This window comes from Chinchilla lanigera, unplaced genomic scaffold, assembly GCF_000276665.1.
Source record: "Chinchilla lanigera isolate Chin_1 unplaced genomic scaffold, ChiLan1.0 scaffold00021, whole genome shotgun sequence".
NCBI classification, from domain to species: domain Eukaryota; kingdom Metazoa; phylum Chordata; class Mammalia; order Rodentia; family Chinchillidae; genus Chinchilla; species Chinchilla lanigera.
This window is the reverse complement of record NW_004955422.1, coordinates 24,624,909-24,639,956: the sequence shown is the minus strand read 5'-3', so window position 1 is coordinate 24,639,956 and position 15,048 is coordinate 24,624,909. Positions and strand designations below refer to the sequence as shown.

The following is a 15,048-nucleotide window of genomic DNA, read 5'->3' as shown; positions in this document are numbered from 1 at the left end:
AAACACTTCCTTGACAAAGAACACTAGAAGAAATTCATGACCACCAAATGAACACTCTAAAATGTTCTGAAGGACATTCTAGAAAGAAATAACAAGGATTACAATTCCATGAACCCCAATAAAAGGAATCTACCAGGCAAGGCAAACAATTAAACAGAAGGAAAAAAAAAGAGCCAACAATAGGAAAATAACATGACAAAGATAAGTCAACACATATCAGTTACAACCATCAATGTGTACAGTCTCAATTCACCAACCAAAAGAAACAGACTGGCAGAATGGATCAAGAAGCAAGATCCAACAATATGCTGCACACAAGAAACACATTTAATTCAAAAAGTAATTCATAGACTGAAAGGCAAAAGATGGAAAACAATACTCCACATGATAGGAACCCAGAAAAAAGAAGAAATAGCTATTCTATTTGCAGACAAAGTGAATTTCAAGCCAAGACTGAATAAGACACACAAGGAGGGTCACTATATCCTTGTAAAGGAAACAATCCAAGAGGAAGAGATAACAATCATAAATATATATGCAACAAATACTAGTGCACCCAACTATATAAAACAAGTATTAATGGACATGAAAAATCAAATAAGCAGTCATACAATTGTAATGGTGGACCTCAATACCTCACTGTTACAAAAAGACAGATCAACTAGACAAAAACTCAACAAAGAAATATTAGAACTGAACAAAACTTTTTTTTTTTCCTGCTTCCAGGAATCAAATTCACGACCTTGCACTTGCCAGGCAGGCGCTGTGCCGCTGAGCTAAATCCCCAAACCCTTGAACAAAACTTTTGAACAAAGGGACATAGTAGATATCTAGTGTTCCACCCCATAACATCAGAATACCCATTTTTCTCTGCTGCACGTGGATGTTCTCCAACATAGACCATATACTAGCTCATAGAACATACTTAAGTAAATGGAAAGGAATTGAAATTATCCCATATATATTATCAGGCTGTAGTGCAATGAAATTGGAAATCAATGGCAAAAAGAATCACAAGAACTTCATAAACACATGGAAATTAAATTACGTTCTCCTGAACAACCAATGAGTCACAGATGAAATTAAAAAAGAAATTAGACAGTTTCTACAATTAAATGATAACATCAAAACAACATATGAAAACTAATGGGGTGCAAGGAAAGCCATTGTACGAGGGAAATTTATAGTAGTAAATTCTCATATCAGAAAAACACAGTGAGCTCAAATAGACAACCCAATGTTGAACTTTAAGCTTTTAGAAAAAGCAGCACAGGTCAAACCTAAAGATTATAGGAGGGAGGAAATTATAAAATATTAGAGCAGGAATTAATGTGACAGAGACTAAGAAATAGGTAAATCTTGGAAACAGCCCAAATGCCCATCAACTGATCATTAGATAAAGATGTGGTTGGTTTTTGTTTGTTTTTTACAATAGAGTAGTACTCTGACATAAAAAAAAAGATAAACTTGAGACATTTCTAGGGAAACGGATGCACCTTGAGACCATACTCATAAGTGAAATAAATTGGACACACATGCTTAAATGCTACATTGTGCCTCTAGTGTGAAAAACCAAAAGCACAAATAAAGACCAAAATGCACAACAGAGATTGGGAAATAGGAAGACAATGTTCAAATGAGAAGGGGAACATGGGATGGGAGGCAGGGGAGGAAGGAAGGACAAGAAAAAAAGATAAGAGAAGGAAAAAATGGAAACAAAGTTTTTATAAATAAGGAGGAGAAGAGGGATTGAAGAGAGGGTTGGGAAATGGGAAAGAAAGAAGAATCAAGTTATACCACGTACAGGTACAAATCTCCTATGATGAATGGTATCTAAAATGTCCTACAAAATTCTTTAAAAAAATGAAATGTTGAAGTCCTTCGGCTCATTTATGAGTTCCTCAGGAGAGTATAGCTATTTTAACTGCCAATGATTTCTTAAATGTAAGCCAACAAGACTTATTGACAACATCTATTCAACATCATTAAAGCAGGGAGAATCTGAATGTGGAGACATGCCTTTGATGTACACTTCACTTAATAAAGTTGAACAAGTAATTTTTTTGTTTTATTTTTTGAGACAAGGTCTCACTATGTATTTCAAGTTGCCCTTTAACTTACTATGCAGCCCAGGCTGGCCTCAAACTTGTGATGATCCTCCTGCCTCAGCTTCTAGAGTGCTGGGATTACAGGCATGTACCACCAAACCCGTCTTTCAACAAATAATTATTGGCAGCCTATAATATGTCAGACACAATTAGTGCTAGATATTTACCTGTTATCAGTAAAATTGGAGAGGTCCAGAAGGCATTCTCCCTTTAAAATCTATGAAGAAAAATCATTGTAGGACATTATATAATTAAGCATACTAATACACACAGAAACATGAATTTCCCTTTTAATTTCACATTGATACAAAACCCATGAGAAAAGAATTACTGAACATTTCTTTCAGAACAGTAAAACCTAGTCAGCATGCAAATGCATTTTTAGAAATTTAAGTCAATGTACATGAATGTAATCCCAGCCACTCAGAGGTCTCAGGCAGTAGGATCAGAAATCTGAGGGCAGTATGGACAACTTAGTAAGACCCTGTCTCAAATTAAAAAAGAGAAAAAGAAAAAAAAAAAGGCTAGGGATGTAACTCAATCTCCAGTACCACAAAACAAACACAAATAACATTTAAAGTTTTACTGATCTTCAGCACCATAATTAATCAATCAGTCAAGTTTTGAAAATATCTCAAGGTTAGACTATGGCAGTGCTTTCTAAATTTAAGTGCTGTAAGAATCATTAAAACAAAACAAAACAAAAAAAAAAACTGGTTGAAACTGCAGATTATTGGCAGTCTTTAAGACCTGAGCTCTCAGGTAGCATTTTTTAACAAATTCTCCAAGTGATTCTAATAAAAACTCTCCATTATTAAACACTGATGCATGAGAAGGAAAACTAACACGTGTTGAATGACTACATGTTAACAAAAAAGTAAAAAAGTCAAAGAGAATGCAAAACTACATTATTCTTAATGTCTGCTATGTGCCTATACCATATTTAGATTATTACATGACAGACACAAATGCTTCAAAGTGTCAGGGTGCACACACATGAATGGAGAAGTTGAATGTGCATTTCCCATCATTTGGCTTGACAATGTTACTTAAGTAGAAATTTCAAGCTTGTATTACTACAGCTTCTGATTTATAATGGCTTTACATATAGCGTCTTGACTTTTTTTTTTTTTTGCGATACTAGGGATTGAACTCATGACCCTGCACTTGCCAGGCAGGCGCTTATGCCACTGAGTTATATCCCCAGCCTTGATTTTTAAATTAAATAACATAAAAATAAGCATCCTGGACAGCCCAATCAAAACATGCAAGAGCAGGAGGAGGACCACCCAAACCAGAATGATAGTGCAGATAATGATTTTACTTTGGGAATGAAAGGAGGAGCTCTAATATAGTAATTATGTCAATACAACAGCCAAGTACCAGGTAATCTAGATAAACCAAAATGAACAGTTATGATACCGAGGGTCACTAATGTGCTGCTTCTGCACAGAGCCCATTAGACTTAATTTCTGGTTCCTTTAAAAGCTTACATTTCTGGAGATGTTTTACAGGCAAAGAGCCATGACATACACATAAGGAAAAAAGATTAAATATAAAAGTTTATTTAAGGGAGAAGAAATCAGTTAGAGAAGTTTTATGCTTAAAGAAAAATTTTTGTAATACACGTATATTGTGGGACCATAGTAATGACAACCTAACAGTACCCCAAACCCTCCTTTTTTTAGTTTCTGGTTATAGGGATCAAATCTAGGGTCTTTGCACTAAGCTACATTCCCAGCCCTTTTGGTATTAATTTAGACAGGTTCTTACTAAGTTGCCAAGCTTCCTAGGCTAGGCTTGAATTTGGAATCTTCCTGTCTCAGCTTCCTGGAGACTGAGATTATAGGCATACACCACCATGCCCAGTTCCCAATTCCCTCCTTTTATCAAAGAGAAATCCCAAGGCCTAGTCGAGTTCTATGGCTCGATGTTGGAAAAAGAAGAAATCAAATGCTGGGCTAAATAGTGGTACAATGCTTGCCCACCGTGCACTAGACCAGTGGTGGTGAACCTACATGCAGCGGGCATGCAGAGACCTCTTTGTTGGCATGTGAGCCAATTCACCCCAGCAGCTGAGCACTGGATAGTAACTGTTTTTCCTAAACCAAAACCTCAGTATTCAGGCAGTTGCAGTGTTGGTACTCTGCAATAAATAAGTGGGTTTGGGGTTACAGATTAGGCACTTGGGGCTCTAAAAGATTTGCCATCAGTGCACTAGAACCTAGCTTTAATGCTTGACATCACAAAGAAAAGACAGAAAGAAATCAAGACCCACTGAAATAGCTCATTTTAGAAATATAAAAATAACTGAATTAGCCCGGTATGATGGTGCACACCTATAATCCCAGCATTTGGGAGAATGAGGCGGGAGGATTGTTGTAAATTCAATGCCAGCCTGGGCTACAAAGTTAGTTCAAGGCTACCCTAAACTACATAGTAAGACCCCGCCTAAAAAATAAATAATTGAGTTAATGAGAAAAAAAATCCATAAATAAATGTAAATAATCATGTAGGTAATGAAATGTAGGTATTACTGAAATGTAGGCATTATTTCATGTAGGTAATGAAATAAATATAGGTAATCTGTGAGTGACTATAAAACTATAGTGGATTTTCTGTTCTATTTATATGGAAGTAAAGTGGTAGTTGTTAACCTTTTTTTTTTTTTTGGTACTGGGAATCAAACTCAGGACCTTTTGCTTGTCAGGCAGGTGCTGTGCCGCTGAGCTATCCCCCAGACCCTGGTAGTTGTTATGTACTATACTACCTTTCATAATCAGTAGTTATGTGCTCAAATTGTGGCAGCAAATTAGCTTACTCTGACTTCTTGTTTTTCCTAATTATGTATAAGGCTGACTCTGATAGTTTGTTCTTCAGAATTCATCAAAACCTTCTAGAATTGCACAATAGTATTTACTTGACAGTGTATTTACTTGACAGTGAATATAACTGGTCACAATCTTAAGCAGCTCAGTTTCTTATATCACATAGGATCAGAAGACACTCTGCATTTGAACAGAGACTGTAATCTGAGAATCTTGACCCTGAGGCCTGCAATGTTGAGAATGTCTTTTCCTTTGAGACTGCTACTGATTCCTACGTATCTCAGTTACTTAATTGTAAGTACAATACCTTCCTATCAAAAAGTTTTGCAATATACGGTTTAAAGTAATGCTCCTTTATTCCTTTTGCTTCTACCAGAAGTCCATCATGTAGTTCACACAGTATAGCGATGATGCATGGAGGCTCTTCAGAAGTCCTAAAGTCAGCAGTATGGAAATCAGATGGTAAACCTAGATTGACACAGTATGAAGAGGAATAGCAATAGGGAAAATGGTCAATTTTTGGAATTTTTTTTCCAAAAATTAATAATAATTAGTTTTAAAAAATGAATAAAGGTCTGACCTTTAAATGATGGATTTAGCAAGTCTCGTCTATTTGGGCACACAATGGCATTGGCAAAAACCAGATCCAGGCAGCACAGGAGTAAATGATAAGAGTTTACTAAATCATCCCCAATCATACGAAAATTACCTTTATAAAAAAGGCAAAAACCAGAAATGTCTCATGTCAAATAGCACCATGTAAACACAGCAGAGGTGTAAAACAACTGGAAGTGTCACCTTACCCTTTGTGTAAACAAACAGTGTCCAACAGAAATTAAAGAGATCCTTCACACTGCAAGGAATCCTCCTAAAAAGAGGGAAAAAAACGTGTGCAGGGTTTTTTCTTGGTACTAGCTTGGTAAGTACCATTTATATTGAAACAACAATAAAATATTGAAACAGCAAATACAAATCACAATAATGTCAAACTACACGTAAAATTCTGTTCACAAAGGACAGATGATCTATGGCTTTTGAAAGGGACTTAAATAAGCCTTTTCAATCTTTAAGAAAGGATCAGAATATATACAAATAAATGAAAGTATTATCCTGAATATCCAGATATAGGTAACTGTACATGGATTTTTAAAAAATTTTAAGTCTTTGCAAATGGATACAACTAGTAAAAAGCCCACTTTTGAAAGAGAACTCTCCTAATAAGTTTATATAATAATCTTCATGTCAATTATATAAGAATTAAGGATCTTACCTCTGTTTCCTGCTTCGTGGTAACTTTGGTAGCTCTTCATACGGATTTTGAAATATATCTAAAAAAATTGGCTCAAATTTTTTAAAAATTACAGTAGATACTTCAAAATTTCTCTCCAGCCTTTCTATACGTTCACGAAATTCTTGTGGCAGATTTAACATGTCCATCCACTTCTTCATTTTACTAAAAAACTCTATTAAACTTTTAAAAAAAGAAGGAAAAAGGTAACTTTAAAATTAGTCCACAGAATGAACTGAAAGGGACACATTCTATTTATAAATAGAAATCATTATTTTAAAATTTAAATGCATTAAACAAGCAACAAAAACCTCAATATGCAGATTAAGTTAGTGGTCATAACATAAAGTCTACTATGCAGAAAGTGAGATCACTTACCTACTTTTTTTAGTACTGGAATTGAAAAAATCACCTGATTATTAGTCTACCTTCCTGGCCTATTTGATTACAAGGCACATTTTCATGTTAGTGTGGTATTAGACTGAAATTTGGTTAAGCTTAAATATCTAATATTAGTATATACAAATGATATCTGTAATTTTTTTTAAATGACAGAAGATATTGTAACAGAGACCTAGAGGCTGTATTTGCAGATGGCCAATAGGGAATTAAGCAGGATGAAGCTTGGCACCTCTGCCTTCAGTTTTATCTCCTTTATTACCTTAAAATTTTAGGTTAGATCCCTACTCAGCTATGCACATAGCCATGTTAATCACTTAAAGAGTGTAATACTAGGTTCTTTTTTTGTTGTTTTGTCTTTTTGAGATAGGGTATCGCTATGCAGTTCAAGCTGACCTTGAGCTCACTTTGTAGCCCAGGACGGTCTTGAACTCACAACAATCCTGCCTCGGCCTCCCGAGTGCTGGGATTACAGGTGTGTGACACCATGCCCAGCTGTAATACTAGGTTTGGTAGCACTAAATTTACTTAGCCCATACCATTCCCCCTTTTTTTTGTGCCAGAAATCAAACTTATGACCTTGTAGGTGCTGTGCCACTGAGCTATATCCCCAGCCATCCCCCTTTAAAACTAAGGCCACCAAGTACTCAAGTCATTTTCAGGATCTGCAGGGACATCCAATAACCAGCTTTCACAAAGTCCAGTTCTAGACCCCCTGGAACAATGCCCAGAATTTCCAGACATTGTTCCAAATCTTTAATCCTCCTGGACTCCAGGAAAAACAGAGCCTCACAGATCACGCCCATGATGAGGACACCTCCCCAATTACCCCACAAGGGTAACCAAGGCTGCTCAAGAACAATCATCTCCTGGGAACCAAACTGCCCTTCAAGAATATTCAAGCTCTAAAGATTCTTCTAGAGCCCACCATAGCACCACATAAAACTGGTCTCTGTTCTTTAACAAGCCAGTCTGATTCTCTTCATCAGATTGATAGCCCTTTCAGTTTCTCAAACTGAAAGCTCCTCTCTATTTTTTTTACTTATTTTTGTTAGGTGGCCCACTTGGTCTCTGTCAGAAATGTGCCCTTCCACCTTTTTTCGGCTTTTACTCATTATTTTTATTATCATTTTCTCTTACTTTCTAATTACAGCTTCTTAATTTATGCTGACTGCTCAGTTTTTTTTTTTTTTTTTTTTTTTTTTAAGAGTAAAAGAAGGATAACATAATAATAGGGGGGCCTTACCAAATTACAGACAAGTGGTAGGAAATTATCAATGGTTATTGTTTCACATACTGTTATCTACAAGATAGTTTCTCAGGAAAACAAATAGACAAATAATAGTTACAGACAAAAGAGGTAGAAGATTATCAATAGTTGTTGTACTATACTTTGGTCTTCAAAGTGGCTTCTAAAGAAAATAAATAGAGCTATACATGAGTGACCTATTGAATAATCACTAACTTTTCTCAATGGTTGTTGTAGGAAACACATAATGATAGACATGCATCCATTTACGAAATAGGATAGGAACAATACAAACATTGCAAAGTTATGGATAGATTAGTAGGAAAATATCAATGGCTGCTGTAATACATGGTGGCATCTTCAAAGTGGTTTCTCAGGAAGACAGAGACATGCAAGAAGGATCTAACAAGTAGTTACAGCCTAAGTGTTGTCAAAAATCAAGTGTGCCGTCTGGGGCCAAAGCCATTTTTTGTAGTGTTTTCTCTCCAGCCTCCCATTGCATTGGGACCCCACAACCAGTTAGTGTTCTCTCCTCAGCTATCAGCACAGGCAGCAGGAATCCTGCTGCAGACTTCTCTGGAGCTCCACCACAGCCTGTACTGTCAGGGGAAGAATGGCTTCCAGGGAGTCTCTGCAGGTATTGTGCAAGGTCCTCCTGGTTTACAGCTTCTGAGCGGCTCTCATGACCCCAGTCCACAGGACCTCTGACTTCTCGGGCTTAGTCTGCATTCTCATGTTCTCTGAGTCCTTGTTCAGCAGCTGCTCCTCCGCTGACTCTGGACCTTTCTGGTTCTCAATGGCAGAAGCAAGAGTGGCCCATTGTACGGCATGTATTCCCAGGGGTTTCTCGATGTTTGAATGGTTCACACACGTCCGTGGGTGGGCATCTGTAACCGAGGCATGGTGGGCCAATTGTGTCACTGTTTCTCTGTGTCGTGGTAGTTCTCAATTGAGCGGTGGTGGCTGGCCTGAGGGCCTGCCACGAGGCAGGAAGCGAGCCAGCTGGAAGAGGAAGACAGGCACTCCCGCCGTGCCTCCCCCTGCACCCAGGGCCCTCCTTCCGGGCGCCTAAGAGGCAGGAAGCGAGCCAGCTGAAGGACCAGCGCTCCCCACCCGATGACTGCTCTTTTAATTTCCATTATGCAGTAGTTGACAATCTCATCAGCTAATTGTTCACAGGTATTCAAACCCTGGGCATGCTGAATAAGATCTGATGAGAAAAGATTCTCATCAATTAGAACCAAAAAATATTGCCCAATTATTAAACAGTTTTTGGCTCACAAGTTAGTCCCTCCAGAGTACTTTTCTTCTTTTGGGTAGGTTCAGAAGATAATCAGAATGTGAAACCCTTTCCTTTGAGGAATTTCCCATTCCTGAGTCTTCTCTTCCTCTAGATAGATCAGCTTTGCTGAAAGTTCAGGATGAAGTTAAATAAATTGGGATCCTTTATCAGATACATTTCCTTAAGATTCCATTTTGAATCTGAAGCTGGTGGTGCAGAGGAGTGAAAAGTGATAACTTCTTATAGCAGAATCAATAGCAATTTTCAGCCACTAGGGTAAAATACTGCATCAAGGTCCAGGGACTGCATTGCTGGTCATGCAAGCTGTGCCCTTACCAGAAGGATTCTGTGATACATTTTTTGGCTGTGCAGCCAGCCTCCTTTTTCCTAGCTCTTTTTCCAAGCCTGGTTATGATTTTTAAAACTATAATATGCAAAGTCACTTCACAGCTTTCAAAACAATTTTATTTATTGTGATTCTCTTATAAAGAAAAAAGCACATTAAAAGATATTCCACATCATTAGTCATCAGGGAAATGAAAATAAAAATTTCAATCAAATATTATTTACTTTAATACTATTTACTTACTATTTAAATACTATTTACTTTAACCATCCTATCATGATGGTTAAAGTAAAAAAGTCATTTAACAAGTATTTGTATATACTACTGGTGAGATGTAAACTAGTATGGTCATTTTGGAAAAAAGTATGGGCTCCTCAGACTTATTTGGAGGGAGGTACTGGGAATTGAACTCAGGACCTCATACTAGCCAGGCAGGCACTATGCCACTGAGCTATATCCCTGGCCCTGGAAACCCATCTGATAGTTTCTCAAAAGGTTAAGCACAGGTCACTACATGATCCAACGATTCCATTCCTATATCTATATCCAAGAGAATGAAAACAATGTCCATAAAAAATTTTACAAAAATGTTCATAGCAGCACTAGACATAATAGCTAAGAGGTAGAAACCAATTATTTGTCAGTTGATGAAAAGATTAATGAAATGTACTATATCCATGCAATGAAATATTATTCAACTACAAAAAGAACAAAGTACTAATACATCTACATTGTAAGTTTGAAAACATTATGTTAACTGAAAGAAGCCAGCACAAGAGACCACATATCATGTGATTCCATTTATATAAATCCAGAATAGATGAATCCATATAGACAGAAATTAGATTAGTGGCTATTAGGGGTTAGGTGTGGGTAAGGAGATAGGAGAGAATGCCAATGAATGTGAGGTTTCTTTTTTGAGCAGTGGAAATGTTCTAAAATTGATTGTGGCCAGGGATATAGCTCAGTGGCACTGCACCTGCCTGGCAAATGCAAGGTCCTGTGTTTGATTACAGTACCAAAAAGTAAAATAAAATAAATAAATAAAATTGATTGTGGTTATAGCTATACAAATCTATGTATTAAAAGCCATTAGGGAAAAAAAGCCACTGAATGAGCTATGTGTGGTGGTATGTGTCTATAATCCTCACACATTAGGAAGCTGAGGCAGGAGGATCACAAATTTGCATTCAGTCTGGACAGTTTAGTGACTTAACAAGACCCGTTCTCATAAAAGGTGAAGGTGTCTCCCAGTATGAAGGCCCTGGGTTTAATTCCCAATACACAAATAAATCAGTAAAAGTAAGAGTCACTGAACTGTGTATAGTACTTTAAGTGGATGAACTAAACAGTATATGAGTTTTATTTCGATAAGTTTAAAAAAACCCTCAGGGTTGGGATATAACTCAGTGATAGAAAGCTTGGCCAGCATGCATGAGGCCCTGGATTTGATTTCCAGCATTTAAAAAAAAGGCAAGGAAACAAATGCTCTAAAACACTATTCCTGGGCCGGGGATATAGCACAGCCGCACAGCACCTGCCTGGCAAGTACAAGGTCCTGAGTTCGATTCTAGTAACCAAAAAGAATAAAAATATAAATTAAAAATAAAACACTACTCCAAAATGAGTGCAGTGAAATGTGCTAGAAGCACTGTTTGCCTTTCTAGAGGCACTTAGCAACATGAGTTAAGCTTGGAAAATGCTGATATTCTTTTGTCCAGGTAATTTTTTTCCTGGTCTTAGGGAGCAAAAAACACAAAACAAAACAAAACAAACAAATGAAAACAACCCAGGGCCTTTGCACTGACCTGCATCCCCATCCCTTCTAAGACTTTTTTTTTATTAATGAAGTTTATTGGTACATTTTAAGTATACATAATGATCACATTCATCATAGGGGATTTGTATCAACACATGATATATCTTGCTGCTTCTTTTTTTCCCATTCCCCTACCTGCCCCTCAACCCTTTTCCCCCCTCCTTATTTATTTATTTTTTTTTTTGTTTTTCTCCGGTACCGGGAACCGAACTCACGACCTTGCGCTTGCCAGGCAGGCGCTTTTTGCCGCTGAGCTAAATCCCCAGCCACCCCCCTCCTTATTTATGAAAGCTTTGTTTCCCTTTTTTCCTTCTTAGCTCATTTTTTGTCCCCTTTCCTTTCTTTCCCACTCCCCCGCTCCCTAGTTCTTCCTATTTGAATATTTTCTTCCTGTTTCACAATATGTATTATACATTTTGGTCCTTATTCACACTTTTGCTTAAACATTTTAAAATTTTGAGACACAGTTTCACTAAGTTGCTAAATTTGTAGGTAAGTATATATTCAGGAAATGTCACTTTAGTAATTATATTTTATGTTCCTGGTTTACTGAATTATGGGTACATTTTCTATTTTAGGTAGTCCCATAACTCACTTAAGTGTCTAGCACTATAAACAGAATGATACTTGCAACTTATTTAACGGTGATGGAAGATATCATCAGCTAATTGTCCATAGGTATTCAAACTCTGGGAAGATGAAAAAGTTCTATAGATGGGTGGTGATGATGGATACACAACAGTGTGAATGTTCATTATGCCACTGAACTGTGGACATAAAAAAATTGGAAAAATCTGATTCTAAAAAATTGGTTAAGCCAGGCATGGTGGTGCATGCCTGTAATCCCAGCACTTGGGAGGATAAGGAAGGAAGACTGTTGCAAGTTCAGGATCAACCTGGGCTACAAAGTGAGCTCAAGGCCAGCCTGAACTGCACAGTGAGACTCTGTCTCAAAAAGACAAAAAAAAAAAAAGGTTAATGGTTAATTTTGTTACATATATTTTAACACACACACACAAAGTGTAAGGCAGGAATAGTAAATATGTGGCTCTGGTATTTTTGTTTTCAAACTGAAGCTGAATATTAACAATTTAAAATAGAGACATATTAATATATGTATTTGTGTGTAGATACATGTGTAATACAGAACAAACTTGGAGGCTCGGTCATTTACTACATATATTACCTCTGGAAAGTAAGTTAACATTTTGGTGAATTAAGTTTCCTCACATTAAAATGAGATTTAATGGGATTACTGTGAAGATTAAACAACTATAAGACATGCAATATATTTAGCTCACAGGCAGTGCCTGGCATATAGGAAAGTATTCAATAAAAATATGCTCTTTTACATATATGTATCTATACTTATATGTTATTTTGCAGTAACTTATTAACAATACTTAATGGGCATTTTCTTGTATATCTATATCATAATCATTTAAAATTACAAATTTTGGCCAGGTGTGGTAGCATGGGCCTGTAGTTCCAGCTACATTGCAGCCTGATTGCCTGAGGCCAGGAGTTTGAGGCTACCTTGGGCGACACAGTCAGTCAGTCCCTCATCTCAAAAAAAAAAAAAAAAAAAGAAGGAAATTTGAAAAAAGCCCAAGCTATTAATAATTTAAAAAATAGTAAGATCACTTGAAATTACTGAAATTACTTTTTGTCTAAATAAACATGTTGAGCTGGGGATATACAGCTCAGCGGCACAAGTGCCTGCCTGGCAAGCACAAGGTTCTGAGTTTGATTCCCAGTACCAAAAATAAATAAATAAATAAATAAATAAAAGTAAATAAATAAACATGTTGACTACTCTTTAGCATTAAGAATCTTACACTTTAGGAAACTTTTTTGGAAGGGACTTGTTAGTATCAATCCATTTTTATGAAACATTATCTTTTGCTGCATACAGTGGTGCATGCCTATAATCCTAAGCACTGAGGGAGGGTAAGGCAGAATTCCAAGTTTGAGCCCAGCCGGAACAACTTAGCAAGACCCCATCTCAAAATAAAAAATAACAAGGGCCGAGGATGTGACTTCGTGGCAGAACACCCTTGGGTTTGATCACCAGTACTGCAAAACAACAACAAAAACAAAACAACAAAATGCACATATTTTTTACTGCATCACTATACTCTTAGGAATTTATCCGAAATATATACTGATAATGATGTTCACTTGTCTATAATCACAAAGATTGGGAAAAACTAAGATGTCCATCCATATGGGACTGGTTAAATATATGAAACGTTATATCCTAAAATATCCTAGAATCACTAAAAACATGAATGAGGTAGAACTACCTATGCTAATATTAAAAGATTTCCAAAATATAAAGTGAGAAAACCAACTGCAGAACAATACATTTGTTACAGTCTCATTTATGTTCAAAAAAATCCACTGAAAAACAAATTTAGAGGTTTGTACATAAAAGTAAATGGCCATGGTGCTTCATTCTGGGGAGTAAAATAAGGACATACTTCTTTCACCTCTTCAGTATTATCTGAAATTTTTTCTTTTTCATTTTTTTTTCTTTCAGTGCTGTGGACTGTACTTAGGTCCTTGTGCTATTAAGCACACATCATAGGCTCCAGCAATGAGCTATATTCCTAATACATTATCTAAAATTTTCCCTTTTTTTGTTTGTGAGACAGGTCTTACTAGGTCATCCAGGCCAGCCTTAAATGTGTAACCATACTGCCTCAGTTTCTCAAGTATCTGGAATTACAGACATACACCATTGTGTCCAGCTAGTTGAAATTTTTAAAAACTATTTGTGTGGTAAAATATACATGGCATAAAATTTACCATTTTAAAGTCTACAGATCAGAAGCATTAGGTACACTCAAGTTGTACAACCATTACCATTATCCATTTCCAGAAATTATTTCATTATCTGAAATTTTTATTATGAGCATGTACTCTAAATTTTTTTTTTTTTGCATGGGGAATCAAACTCAGGACCTTGTGCTTGCCAAGCAGGCACTGGGTCGCTGAGCAAAATCCCCAGTCTCAAAAAATTTAAAGCTGGATGTGGTGGTGCACACCTGTAATCCCAGCACTTAGGAGGCTGAGGCAGAAGGATTGTTATGAGTTTGAGGCCAGTCAAGGCTACATAGTGAGTTTAAGGCTGGCCTGAACCACACAGCAAGACCTTGTCTCAAAAAATAAGTAAATAAATAAATAAATATTTTAAACTCTAAAATTTTTTAAAGTTATAATTATTTTTTTGTCTTTCTGAGACAGGGTTTTGCTATGCCATTCAGAGTGGTCTTGAACTCACTTTGTAGCCCAGGCTGGCCTTGAACTCGAAGAGATCCTCCTGCCTCAGTCTCCTGAATGCTGGGATTACAGGAGTGTGCCACCACACCTGGCTTTTGTTACAATTCTTTTTTGTTCATTTCCCCCACAACCAATTATTAGAAAGGTTTTTTAAATTATACGGTTAGTGATGAGAAATACTGCACAATCAGATTGCTTTATACAACAGATACGTTTTGCTTAATTTTAAAAGCCACTTTAACCCTGCCAATCTTTATTTTATCATCAATCTAAAACTTGGTATATATTAAAGTTTTAAAAAACCATCCTGGCTGGGCGCAGTGGTGCACGCCTGTAATCCCAGCACTCGGGAGGCTGAGGCAGGAGGATCGTTGTGAGTTCGAGGCCAGCCTGGGCTACAAAGTGAGCTCAAGTCTGGCCTGAACTGCATAGCAAGACCCTGTC

At 36.8% G+C, this 15,048-nt stretch overlaps 1 protein-coding gene across 3 annotated transcripts in view; it reads right to left on the bottom strand.

Moving 5' to 3' along the window:
* Positions 1–15,048, bottom strand: part of Rbl1 (retinoblastoma-like 1) — a 75,136-nt gene that overhangs the window by 55,247 nt on the left and 4,841 nt on the right. For all 3 annotated transcript variants that reach the window (XM_013514137.1, XM_005384716.2, XM_005384718.2), the window contains exons 3-7: positions 6,207–6,407; positions 5,740–5,804; positions 5,517–5,645; positions 5,244–5,404; positions 2,276–2,325 (exon numbers count right to left, since the gene is read on the bottom strand). In XM_013514137.1, coding sequence (XP_013369591.1) covers positions 2,276–2,325; positions 5,244–5,404; positions 5,517–5,645; positions 5,740–5,804; positions 6,207–6,407 — 606 coding nt within the window. The remainder of the gene's footprint in view (positions 1–2,275; positions 2,326–5,243; positions 5,405–5,516; positions 5,646–5,739; positions 5,805–6,206; positions 6,408–15,048) is intronic.